The sequence below is a fragment of the Colletotrichum scovillei genome, assembly GCF_011075155.1.
Source record: "Colletotrichum scovillei strain TJNH1 chromosome Unknown Contig00007, whole genome shotgun sequence".
Lineage (NCBI taxonomy): Eukaryota > Fungi > Ascomycota > Sordariomycetes > Glomerellales > Glomerellaceae > Colletotrichum > Colletotrichum scovillei.
In genome coordinates this window covers 3,000,441-3,010,901 of record NW_023336265.1, presented here as the reverse complement: position 1 = coordinate 3,010,901, position 10,461 = coordinate 3,000,441, and the positions used below count along the sequence as shown (strand labels likewise).

Below are 10,461 nucleotides of genomic sequence, written 5' to 3'. Positions count from 1 at the left end.
GTTTCTGAGACTGTAGTTACAATTTGCTCTTCTCCGAGGTCAGTCCATAAGACTTGGGCAAAGACTCTAATAAGTCCTTGTCAATATTCTTCACCTTTGGGATCCCCGCCACATTCATCAAGATATCCAAATCCGCCAACAGCCCCCTCAGCACATGCCTCACCCCATGCTCTCCCATGATGCTCAACCCCCAGATCCACAACCTCCCGATGAAAACAAACTTGGCACCGAGCGCGAGCGCCTTCACCACATCCGCCGCACCCCTAATACCGCTATCAAACGTGACGACAATCCTGTCTCCAACCCTCTCCGCAATCTTCTCCAGCGCATCCAAGCTCGCAATCGCCCCGTCAACCTGCCTTCCAGCGTGGTTGCTCACTACGATACCCTCGAACCCTAGATCCGCCGCCTTCTCCGCGTCGTCCACCCTTTGAATGCCCTTGATCAAGAATGGCTTTCCACCGCTGATCTTCTGCCATTGCTCCCTTGCCCACACGGCCTTATCCCAGGACCACGCGCGGCCGTGCCAGATACTGTCGATCCACATTGCGGCAGCCTTCTCCGGCTCCTTCTGAGGATCGATTCCCTTAGCCGCGAGGCGTTTCCGGAACACGGGGTCGGCGAGGCCTAAGTCAGCACCGATACCGCGGTAAAACGCATAATTCGACGTTGCGATGTCGTCGTGTCGCCATCCCAGCTGCCATGTGTCTGTGGTGAGAATGCATGCCGTGAAGCCAGACTCGTGAGCCCTCTTCAATAGAGAGAGGGTAAGCTCGTCATCGTGGGGCATATAAAGCTGGAAGAAGCGCGGGCCCTCTGGGATCTTGGACTTGTCTGCGGACTGAGCTTCGATGGCTGAAGCGCGGCCAGCATCATTAGCTTGAGCGACGTCCTCAATCGTACACGATCCGGCTGTTGAGAGGCTGTAAGGGATGCCCAGCTCTCCGGCCACTTTAGCCACGGGCAGTTCGCCTTGCGGGTGGTAAATCTTGTTGATGCCAATCGGAGCAATTCCAAAGGGGGCAGAAACCTCATAACCGAAGATGGTGGTTCGGGTTGAACGCTCGTTGGTGTCGACTAACTGGCGAGGGACGATTTTGTGCCGGAAGAATGCCTGCCGGTTTGCGAGATGCGTGTGTGAAAGGCCCGCGTTCGAAGATGCATAGTACCTGTATCTGTATTAGAAAATGAGAAATGAGTTTGCTTGGCGAACCCATACCATCCATTTTGAGTCAACTTCTGCTTGGCAAGCTCCTCAAGTTTGTCGGGGTCTGTTTGATCAGTTTCGATCCAAGGTGAGCATTGCGTCTCTGTCACGGGGACTCACGAGTGTTGAATTGGGGAACTTCGCCTTCATTTAGCTTCCAAAAGTTCTCCCGCTGATACAAGCCCCAAGATGGAGTATCGCGCGATTTGATGTGGGGAGAGTTGGGGTCTGACATCGAGTTGTCTAATGTTGAGCTTATAATGGATGAAAGGAACAAGCTTCTTGCGAATCAACTTACAGATACCAAATATACTCTTGGCAGATGCTTTGAATGCAACATGTCAACTACCCTTTTTAAATTGTATAGCATGGAGTAAAAACCGTGAAAATGAGATTAGGACAGGCCCAGTCATGACGTAACTGGTAGCTCATCAGCCGAACTACGCAATAGCTTCCACTGACCCGGCCGTCCGTGCCGGTCCTCGCCAGCGTGCGTAGTCTCACACTAAACATGAGATGACAGATGAGATCTGCGTTGTAGTAGTAGATTCAGACAACCGTTTCACTGGTGCCATGCGAGCTCAGATAGACCCGTATCAACAACTAACGAAGTAATACAAATCATTGCCGACATCCGACCGTAGTACAGCCTATGCTACTAAACCTTGAAATAACCGCATCCACTGAAGAAGACTCTAGTTCTTGGTACGTCACTGAACACATCGAGGCATATTTGACAGTATTGAAATTGGCTATCGACAAACTAAAAACAACACAAAGCAATATAGAGGTCGCAAGGTATTGTGGTCTCGTACATACATCCAATTTTGTGGAGGCTGGGGCACACAAAGGTAGTGCCATCCAATTAGAGACGATGTTGAAGGACAAACTCGCCGGGCGCGTGATATGTGGGCACCTTCATCTCGAGGGCCTCGCCAGAGTAACCCAAGTCCTCGGCGACGAGCATGGCAGCCTTCTCTCCGATGAGAAGAGCGGTCGAGTATCTGAAAACATTATTAGCCTTGTGAATTTCTGATGAAAGTCGGAGACCCAAAGACGTACGTGTTGCAACCGACGTTGTCGGGGCAGATGGAAAGATCGGCAACCTTGAGGCCTTTGACGCCGTGGACGTTCAGACGCTCGTCCAAGACACCGTGCTTGACGATGCTGTTGCCCTCCTTGGGAGCCATGGAGCAGGTCTAAATCATAGTCAGCAAGTATTCGTATACCTTGGAAAGACCTGAGGGACTTACTCCGAGACTGTGCCAGGTGGTCTCAACGTGGCGCTTAACCCACTCCTCAACAGCCTTGATATCCTCATCAGAGTACTTGAGCTCATCACGAGCATCAACGCGGTGAGCTGAGAGAGTCTTGATCTTGTCGGCCTTGCTCTCGGCCTCATTAAGCGGCTGAGTCCAGCTGCCGTGCTGGATACCCGCGCTCAGGTTACCGGGCAGGGCATACTTGTTGGTGGTCTCGAGGTCCATGTCTCTCGCGCGCGCCTCTGAGTCATACGAGAAGAAGGGGTGCATGTTGGCAACCTCTCCGGCGTAGGCGTCCATGCGGCGGGCCGTCTCGCGGGACTTGATGTAACCCCAGACCATGGGGACCATGTCTCGCTCGTCGTTCATGAAGCCGGCATCGAAGTCAGGCGCGTCGTAGGGGTTAGGCGACTTGATGTGGGTGGATCCACGAGAGAAGGGGTACTCGAGGAAGTGGAACATGGTGAAGAAGTTTCCGGGGGGCATCACCATGTGGTCACCGAACCAGCCAGCAATGACTGAGTAGTGCATGACTGGCTTGTCGGGCTTGTTCTCAAAGTACGACTTCCAACCGTCCTTAAAGTGTGGAGTGGGCCATTTCTCAAACTCGGCGAGTTCCTCGGGAGTAGGGCGAATCTTGACACCTGCTTCAATGCCGTTGGTGGCGAGGGGGCCAGTGCCCTTAATATTCCACTCATCAAAGACGCCTGAGATTCATGTTAGTCCGGCAATCATTATACACTGGGCATTGGAAATCATACGCTTCTGAGTCTCTGGGTCTCCGCGGACAAAATCGTCAAAACTCTCGGTACCGGGCTTCGCGCGGTAGGTCGAGAACGTGAGGTAGTGGTCCTGGAAGTTGAGACCAACTCCGGGAAGATCGACAATGGGCTCTACGCCAGCTCGGCGAAGCTTCTCGGGGTCACCAACACCAGAGCGCTGGAGAATGAGAGGCGAAGAAAGAGTGCCGCCGGAAATGACAATCTGCTTGCGAGCTCTGAACGTGCGTCCCTTAACCTCGCTGGGGACAAGTGGCTTGCTCGGGCTATGATTCACAATCAGATTTGGAGCAGGTAGGGGTAAGTGGCAGAATCACTTACATGGTGTGGACACCAACGGCTCGGCCGTTCTCAATAATGACCTTATCAACCTTGGTGTTGCAAGCAAGGTATAGGTTGGAGTGCTTCGCCCGGGTTGCGTGGATGTAAGCGTGAGCGCTGTCACTGCGACGTCCAGTCTGAATGCCATTGTTAGTACTCAAAACATGAATTCCTCGATAGTGTTAATGGTAAAGAATAAGCTCACGTCTCGGTTGATCCACTTCAGCCAGTGCTCAGCTCCGTGACCAGTTGACAGATCCTGGAGATCGTCGACGACAGGGATACCCTGGGACGAAGCAGCACGAAGGAAATCGTCCTTGATGGGGTACGTGCTGTGTAACGACGGTTAGTTTCGGATTCTTCCATTACGGTTCGACTCTGCGGGGAGCTGAACTTACTAGTTGCCGAAGGAAACCTTAATAGGCCCGTCGAATCCGTGAGTGTCCCTAACGCATGGCATGTCAGTCAAAGACTTGAGTGCCGTTCAATTACTCTCTATGGCAACTTACCTGTTGTGGGAAGCTCGCTGATATGTCTCGTGCTTCTTCATCAGAGGCAGGAGCTCCTTGGTAGACCAGCCCTTTGCCTGGAAGTCATCGTAGTCGGAGGCGGATGCACGGGTGTACATCTGTCACAAAAGTCAGTTGGCGATCTTTCTCCAGAAATAATATAGTACTGACCATGAAGTTGATCGAAGAGCCTCCGCCGAGAATATTGGCGCAAGGAACAATGGCCGAGCGTCCAGAGAGATGCTTGGACGGCCTGGACTCGTAGAACGTAGCCGTCTTCGAGTCGAGCTTCATGTTCCGTGGGTAGATACCTGGGCGGAATACCCATGGGTTGTTGAGGTTGCTCTCGCCATTCTCAATGAGAAGCACCTTGAGATTGTGGTCCAAGTTGGCAAGTCTATGTTGGATATTAGTGTTGTTCGAGAAACAACTACTGACAAACTGTCAATCTGCATAGATGAGACAAACCGTCCAGCAACGACACAACCACAGCTGCCACCACCACAGACAATAATGTCAAACTCGTCCGGAATAGCTCCACTCATGTTTCCGGTGGGATATCAAAAGAAGTTTTGAGGACACTTGGTTTAGTACAAGAGGTCGAGCAGCAGTTGTCAAAGCGGCGTGAACACCGTGCCAGGTCAACTGCAACACTGCTAATGCGTTCGAATGATTGAAGGATGTTCTAGATGAATTCCAACCCGTCGGGGCGGTCGTTAAATAGATATGAAGAGATGGGAGGAAGCAATGCATAAGTCATCTATGCTTCTTCCTGCTCGCTACTACCCCTCGTCGTCCTGGCAGGATGGTTCTCGACCCCGACTTTACTCCAGACCCTCCAGGATCTCAAACCAAAGATCCGGCAGGGAGGGCGAGGATGAGGGGAAGTCATGGACTATCCCTCCAGGATATCCGTGGCCCTCGCGATGTGATTTGGTCCAAAGCATGCAGAGTCCGTGTCATCCGGTGTCGTTTGTTGGCTCGCGACCTATCACCGACGCGCGTCTGTGAAAGTGTATCACCCAAAGCCAATGCATGGCAGCATGGCTATGCTCTCCGATCAACATGCCCTCCCAGCTTTCCCCGCACTCACCGACACCAAAGGCGCAGGACCATCAGCTTCATGCGGTGCCATTGATACGCCGTTGCCAATTGTTGGGTAGATCAATGGTGGAGGAGAACTCACTGCCGATGTTCCCTCCAGAATGAAAGTGAGCACCCAGACATCCGCATGCCCGATGATAGTCTCTTCCTCGCTCAACGCGGCCGCCACGGGAGCAGGCAATTGGCGGGATATGCGGAGTAGTGCTCGCCCGACTTGCCAAGAGAGTCTGAGGAAGCCCAATGCCTGGTCTCCCTTACAAGTTGAGCCGCACTCCAAACCTTGGATCCCGAATCAGTGCAGTATATCCCATTTTGGGAGCTTCCAGTTTTGCCTCACTCTTTGAGAGAGCTCCAAGCAAACATGGTTAGGATAGCTTGGAGCCGGAGCTCACTCCTAGTCCCCCGCATAGTAGCATCGGACACACAACAGGGCCCGATATTCCCGGGTCCAAGTGGTCCTGGCTTTGGAGTGGTCATTATCCGGTCCAAGGGTCGACTGCCGCGCCCCCCGCGTTTCTGCACCCCGCAATTCAAAGTCTGGGGGTGAGATGGGGGGGAAGTCTAGCCCGTTGGTCATATTCCTCCAAAACCTCTCGATGCAGGCCAAGTCCCTACACCCAGGCTTTGCAGATGAGGAGAAGGGCAGCTTCAGGAATAGCAAGAACGAGTCAGGAGATCTTGACGTCAAGCTCACTCACCGAAATATCGCCGAATTATCGTCGCAGGCCTGAAGTCTAAGCTTGCTGTGCCTTCTCTTGGCTAGATCGAGACTCACGATTGGAGGCTTTTGCAGCTCTACCCAGCCGGTTTCTCCACCCCTCTCCAACGATCTCGGGGACATTGTTTGCATGTCAGACAGTTTGAAGCAATCAAAATAGCTGCGGGCGGCCATTAAGTGTTGCAGGACAGCGAATCGCCTCTGCAGCGTGTCGCCGTTTCCTCTCAAGGGCCACCAACCATGCGTTGCTGCAGGACGGTGGAAGGTGTATGCTAGGCGCATGCAGGAGAGCAGAGTTGGTGTTGTCGTTCCCCCTTGAGGTTATCCGTTGTGGAGTCTTGGAGAATGCCGCTCGGAAGATGTTCCCGGCGTTGCTTGAGACTATAGTCTACATGCACTCCCTACTGCGCGTTTCGAGGATCCGGCCCACGTTGCATCGGTTCCCCGGGCATCCGTCGAGCTCTCCTGTGTGCATCGCCGCTCCCAGTTGGGTCTTCCTATCAAGCATCAGCTTCCCCCGCTGGACTGACTATTACTTCTCCAAGCTTTGCGTGTAGCTCCAAGAGGTGTTCACGGCGTCTGAACCTTCCAATCCCAAGGGTAGGTCCGTCCCAAAGCTTGGCCGATGTTCGTATCCCAATGGTGTACGGGCATTGGGACGTTCCAATGTCGGAGCAATTTCAATACCCCTTCATGTCACGGGCCCGTTTAAGGTTTCGATCCCACATGAGTGTCAGGGAGACGAGAACGGCGACGCTAAAGTAGAGCATGGTACGGAGCTGTTTGTTGTAACCCTCGCTGAACACGGATCGAACGGCAGTCCGTGTGGGGGCTGGTAGCCTGTCTATGAATTGAACCGAATCAGAAATGGATTGCATCTCTGAGGGGGTGAGATAGTTTGGGAGACTGGATGCGAGGTGGTTGTTGAGAATGGTCGCCCTGCATAGGAAGACGAATCAGCAACTTGCAACAAAGTGAGACGACATGTTTGATGGAGAAGAGGCACTCACCCCACGGCCAAGCCAATGGTGCCCCCCAATGTCCGAAACTGTGTTACGGCTCCCATTGAAACGGCTATGTTTATTCGTCAGGTAAATGCATGACAGCTGCATGGTGATGCTTACCAAGGTCCGGCCGGTCAACCAGGAAAGGGACATAGATGAGGACCGTCACCAGTGTCATACCAAAGCCAAAGCCCATGATCGCTTCGAACCCCAGCAAGTCTCTCAATCTATCGGGAGTTACGGAGCTAGCGAGGCCCACGCCCAGAATCTGCATGCACGTCCCAAAAAGCAACAGATAGAAAGGCGGCACGTCCATCTTGGTGGTCAACGGGCCAGACACTGCGGCGGCAAGTGGGGAGCTGAGGAGGAGAGGGAGCGTGTGGACGCCCGCAGCAAAGGGGGTCAATCCGTGGACGGCTTGGAAGCGCTGCGGGAGGTTGATCAAGGCGGTCATGAACGGCAGGCCGGTGAAGAAGGCGGTTCTGCCACGACTGGTGAGCTACGCCTCGGCGCTGCAGCAAAGTTGGAGAAGACTCACAAAAACAGGCCAACAAAGTGTCGATCCTTCAACAGCCGCAGAGGGAATACGGGCTCTTGTGGATACTTTGGCTTGCCAACCACGTACTCACATGCAATGAAGGCCAAAAAGAGACTGCCTCCGCAAACAATCGTAGAAATGACGATGGGGCTGTTCCACGGATATCTTGAGCCGGCCTCCTCGAAGCCAAAGACGAGAAGGATCGATGCTGCGAGCAGCACGGCGGCTCCTACAAAGTCTAGCCTGGCGATTGCGGCTCCGCTGAACTTGTCCCGCATGCTTGGCTGGTTTACCCCGCGGCCCTGGTGCGGAAAATTGGACGGCAAAAGGAACGCGAGGAGAGCGGTTGCAAAAGCGCCCGTCGGCGCACTACCATGGACGATAAGTGCGAATCCTACGATATGTGCGATTGAGGGGAAGAGAGAGGGAAAACACACTTGAGTAAGAAGACCCATCGCCAACTCGAGTGGTCGTTGATTACGCCTCCTAGGACTGGGCCTAACACGGAGCTGAAGACGAGAACAAGCGAGGTGCCAGCGACGATATTGCCCCATTTGTCGGACGGAACCAGTTCAGGGTTGATCACGTTGACCATGGCATATATGCCAGACGCTCCGACTCCCTGAAAGGCACGGAAGATGATACTGCCCTCCCAAGTCAGTTTCGATATCAGACGACGAACGGCTCGGGCTGTCTTACAGCTGTACCATGGACGATATTACACCACACACGATGGAAAATATCGTGAAGATGGCCAAAGACAGGAGAACGACGAATTTTCTGCCCAGCACGTCACTGAACTTGGCGAATATGATGAGAAATCCTGGCCAGTGTCAGACGGCGGCGACACAATGAACAAGGAGAAGACTTGAGGTGCAGGCTTGCCAGTGTAAGTAAGCAGATACGAGGTGACGATCCAATCCCGCTGTTCAAACCCGTGTAAAGCGTTGGTAATGGAGACAAGTGACGTGCTAACGATGGTGGTCTCAAGCGTGGACAAGAAGAGCGACATGCACAATCTGGAGGTTCAGGTATTAGCCAAGGCGGCCGAAGAAACGGAGCCCGCGTTGCATACCCGGATATGATGGCGTAGAGCCTCCATCCTGTGATGTATACGGGAGGTATCAACTCCGGCTCTGTACGAGGAGCAGCATCGGAGGGTTCGTCACCCAGTTGGAGTGGCTGGATTGCAGGCGGGATTATATGATCCTCGGCCTTTGCGACAACATCTGCATCGGCCTTTGGCTGTTCGACAACAGCACTTTGTGAGGCCGAAGCTTCGGCCACTGCGACGTCGGAGGGGGCAGGATTTTCCTTTGATGATGCCGTTGACATTGTGTGGTGTGTTTTTCTATGTACTGCATAGATGGAGTGGAATGACACTTGTCGAAGACACTGAGTTGATATATCTGTAGATCTTCGCCATGGCCGTCGCCAATGACCTTTGATACGACGACAGCGGAATGATTAGGGACAACATGGCATGATGGCCTGATAGATGTCGGGCTAGTCGGTGCTTTGCGCCAGAGGCGTAGAGGACAGCCTGGCGTGCCTGGCTAGGGGCTGAATCCTTCCTGGCTAGTTAGCTTGCTAATTCCCCGATACGAGTCGGCGACAACATCTTGACCGGCAAGCATGCCCGTTTGATGTCAACTTGCTGTGTTGCGATGATGTGCTCACTTGAGGCTCAAAGGCATCACAGGCAAAAAGTTCACCGAACACGTCTGAGTTCGGTGAAGCATCGAAAGTGGCAACCCGTTAGGCCCCGTTTTCGCTGTTTCCACCCCAAGTCTGGAAGGAATGGAGCTCTCCCGGGATTGTGGGTGGGTTCATGCCATTTCGGGGCCAAGTGTGAGTTATGTAAGCAATGTCGTAGTGATCACGTGAGACGTCCAGTGATCTTGAGATCCCGCGGTTTCAGGAGTCGGGTGCAGTGAGGTCGATCTCGCACGTGACATGGAAAGTACCTATTCGTGAGTTTCACATCCCACCGGCGGCATCGTTCCCCTTAAACCCCGTACCTGCGAGAGACGAGACTCGACATATCATGCGCCAGCTTGATATGGCATAATGTTGCATCAGCATGGGTCAATCGGCGCAGAAGAGGAGGAGTAAGGCTGACGAAACGTCCATAATGCCAAAGAGCAGTCAATCACATGCAACTATTCTTGAGTGCGAGCTTCGAAAGACGATCTTCTCAACACTCGGATAATGCAAAGAAAGCTTTCCTTGAGTACACCTACCTAAGTTCAGCTGCCCAGTTGCCCCTGAAGAAATAGGTAGGTATCCGTTCTGATAGGTACTGTGTCTTTTGCAAGTCAAGTTAGCTTTGATTTGACAATGGGCCGCAAACACAGTGCAGCTTCTTCCCGTGGATGGGGTCCCCTGGCTCACGTGCGCCGCGCTGTAACGGATCGACGCAGGGCTCCCGCCTCTAGTGCACATATTGCAACGGGCTCTCCAAACTTGTCAATTGTTAGTCCGAGTCTTGGGTTTTGGCGGGATGGGGCTCCGGGCTGCAGATGGCAGGTGCTTTTACGCAGACATATAATATATTGTACGGATACACAAGGGGCATTTGAGGGACTATCGAGCCGCTTAATCCTGGATCCGCTGATGAACAGATGAAGTGCACGGAAATCAGGTAGCTGCGTGTGATACCTTATTAGTTCAGTCCGTACGGAATATGGCAGTTGCCTTAGGTACCTTATCCTTGATGAACGATCTGTCCATATGCACAACACACAAGGACGGAATGCCGTACGGTTTGTTCATTCGCCAATGTCCTGGAAGGTACTGTGCATCACCCAGCAATGTTCAACGTCTATATGTGTGATACAGGCCAGAGCAGCCTTGGTAGATAACATCGGAACAGCCATACCTAGGTAAGTTTGTCGAATTTCTTGCTCAAGCTTCTGGCAATGAGCTTGGATGCGGCCCAAGATCGCGGTGTACTACGTAATACATGTTGATGCAAACAAGCCGTCCTCAATACTCCGTACAGGTGCCCGATGCCCAA

General features: G+C 53.0%; 3 protein-coding genes across 3 annotated transcripts; all 3 read right to left on the bottom strand.

Annotated features, from left to right (window-relative positions):
• Positions 1–16: 16 nt before the first annotated feature.
• HER10_EVM0012741 (FMN-dependent dehydrogenase) lies at positions 17–1,516 on the bottom strand (the record flags this gene model as incomplete). The annotated part of the gene is made up of 3 exons (XM_035482127.1): positions 1,328–1,516; positions 1,220–1,271; positions 17–1,169 (listed from the first exon to the last, which is right to left on the bottom strand). Exons 1-3 carry the CDS (start codon positions 1,440–1,442, stop codon positions 17–19), a joined length of 1,320 nt encoding a protein of 439 aa, XP_035331945.1. The 5' UTR covers positions 1,443–1,516.
• A 556-nt stretch (positions 1,517–2,072) lies between these two features.
• Positions 2,073–4,623, bottom strand: HER10_EVM0012653 (GMC oxidoreductase; the record flags this gene model as incomplete). Its single annotated transcript, XM_035482045.1, has 10 exons — positions 2,073–2,211; positions 2,270–2,406; positions 2,461–3,176; positions 3,231–3,514; positions 3,570–3,706; positions 3,775–3,901; positions 3,968–4,015; positions 4,079–4,197; positions 4,250–4,475; positions 4,547–4,623. The coding sequence occupies 10 exons, from the start codon at positions 4,621–4,623 to the stop codon at positions 2,073–2,075; spliced, it is 2,010 nt and encodes a 669-aa protein (XP_035331941.1).
• A 1,957-nt stretch (positions 4,624–6,580) lies between these two features.
• On the bottom strand, positions 6,581–8,777 carry HER10_EVM0006637 (major facilitator superfamily transporter; the record flags this gene model as incomplete). Its single annotated transcript, XM_035476218.1, has 8 exons — positions 6,581–6,839; positions 6,911–6,974; positions 7,025–7,386; positions 7,443–7,811; positions 7,880–8,086; positions 8,142–8,265; positions 8,328–8,461; positions 8,518–8,777. The coding sequence occupies 8 exons, from the start codon at positions 8,775–8,777 to the stop codon at positions 6,581–6,583; spliced, it is 1,779 nt and encodes a 592-aa protein (XP_035331546.1).
• Between the last annotated feature and the right edge of the window lie 1,684 nt (positions 8,778–10,461).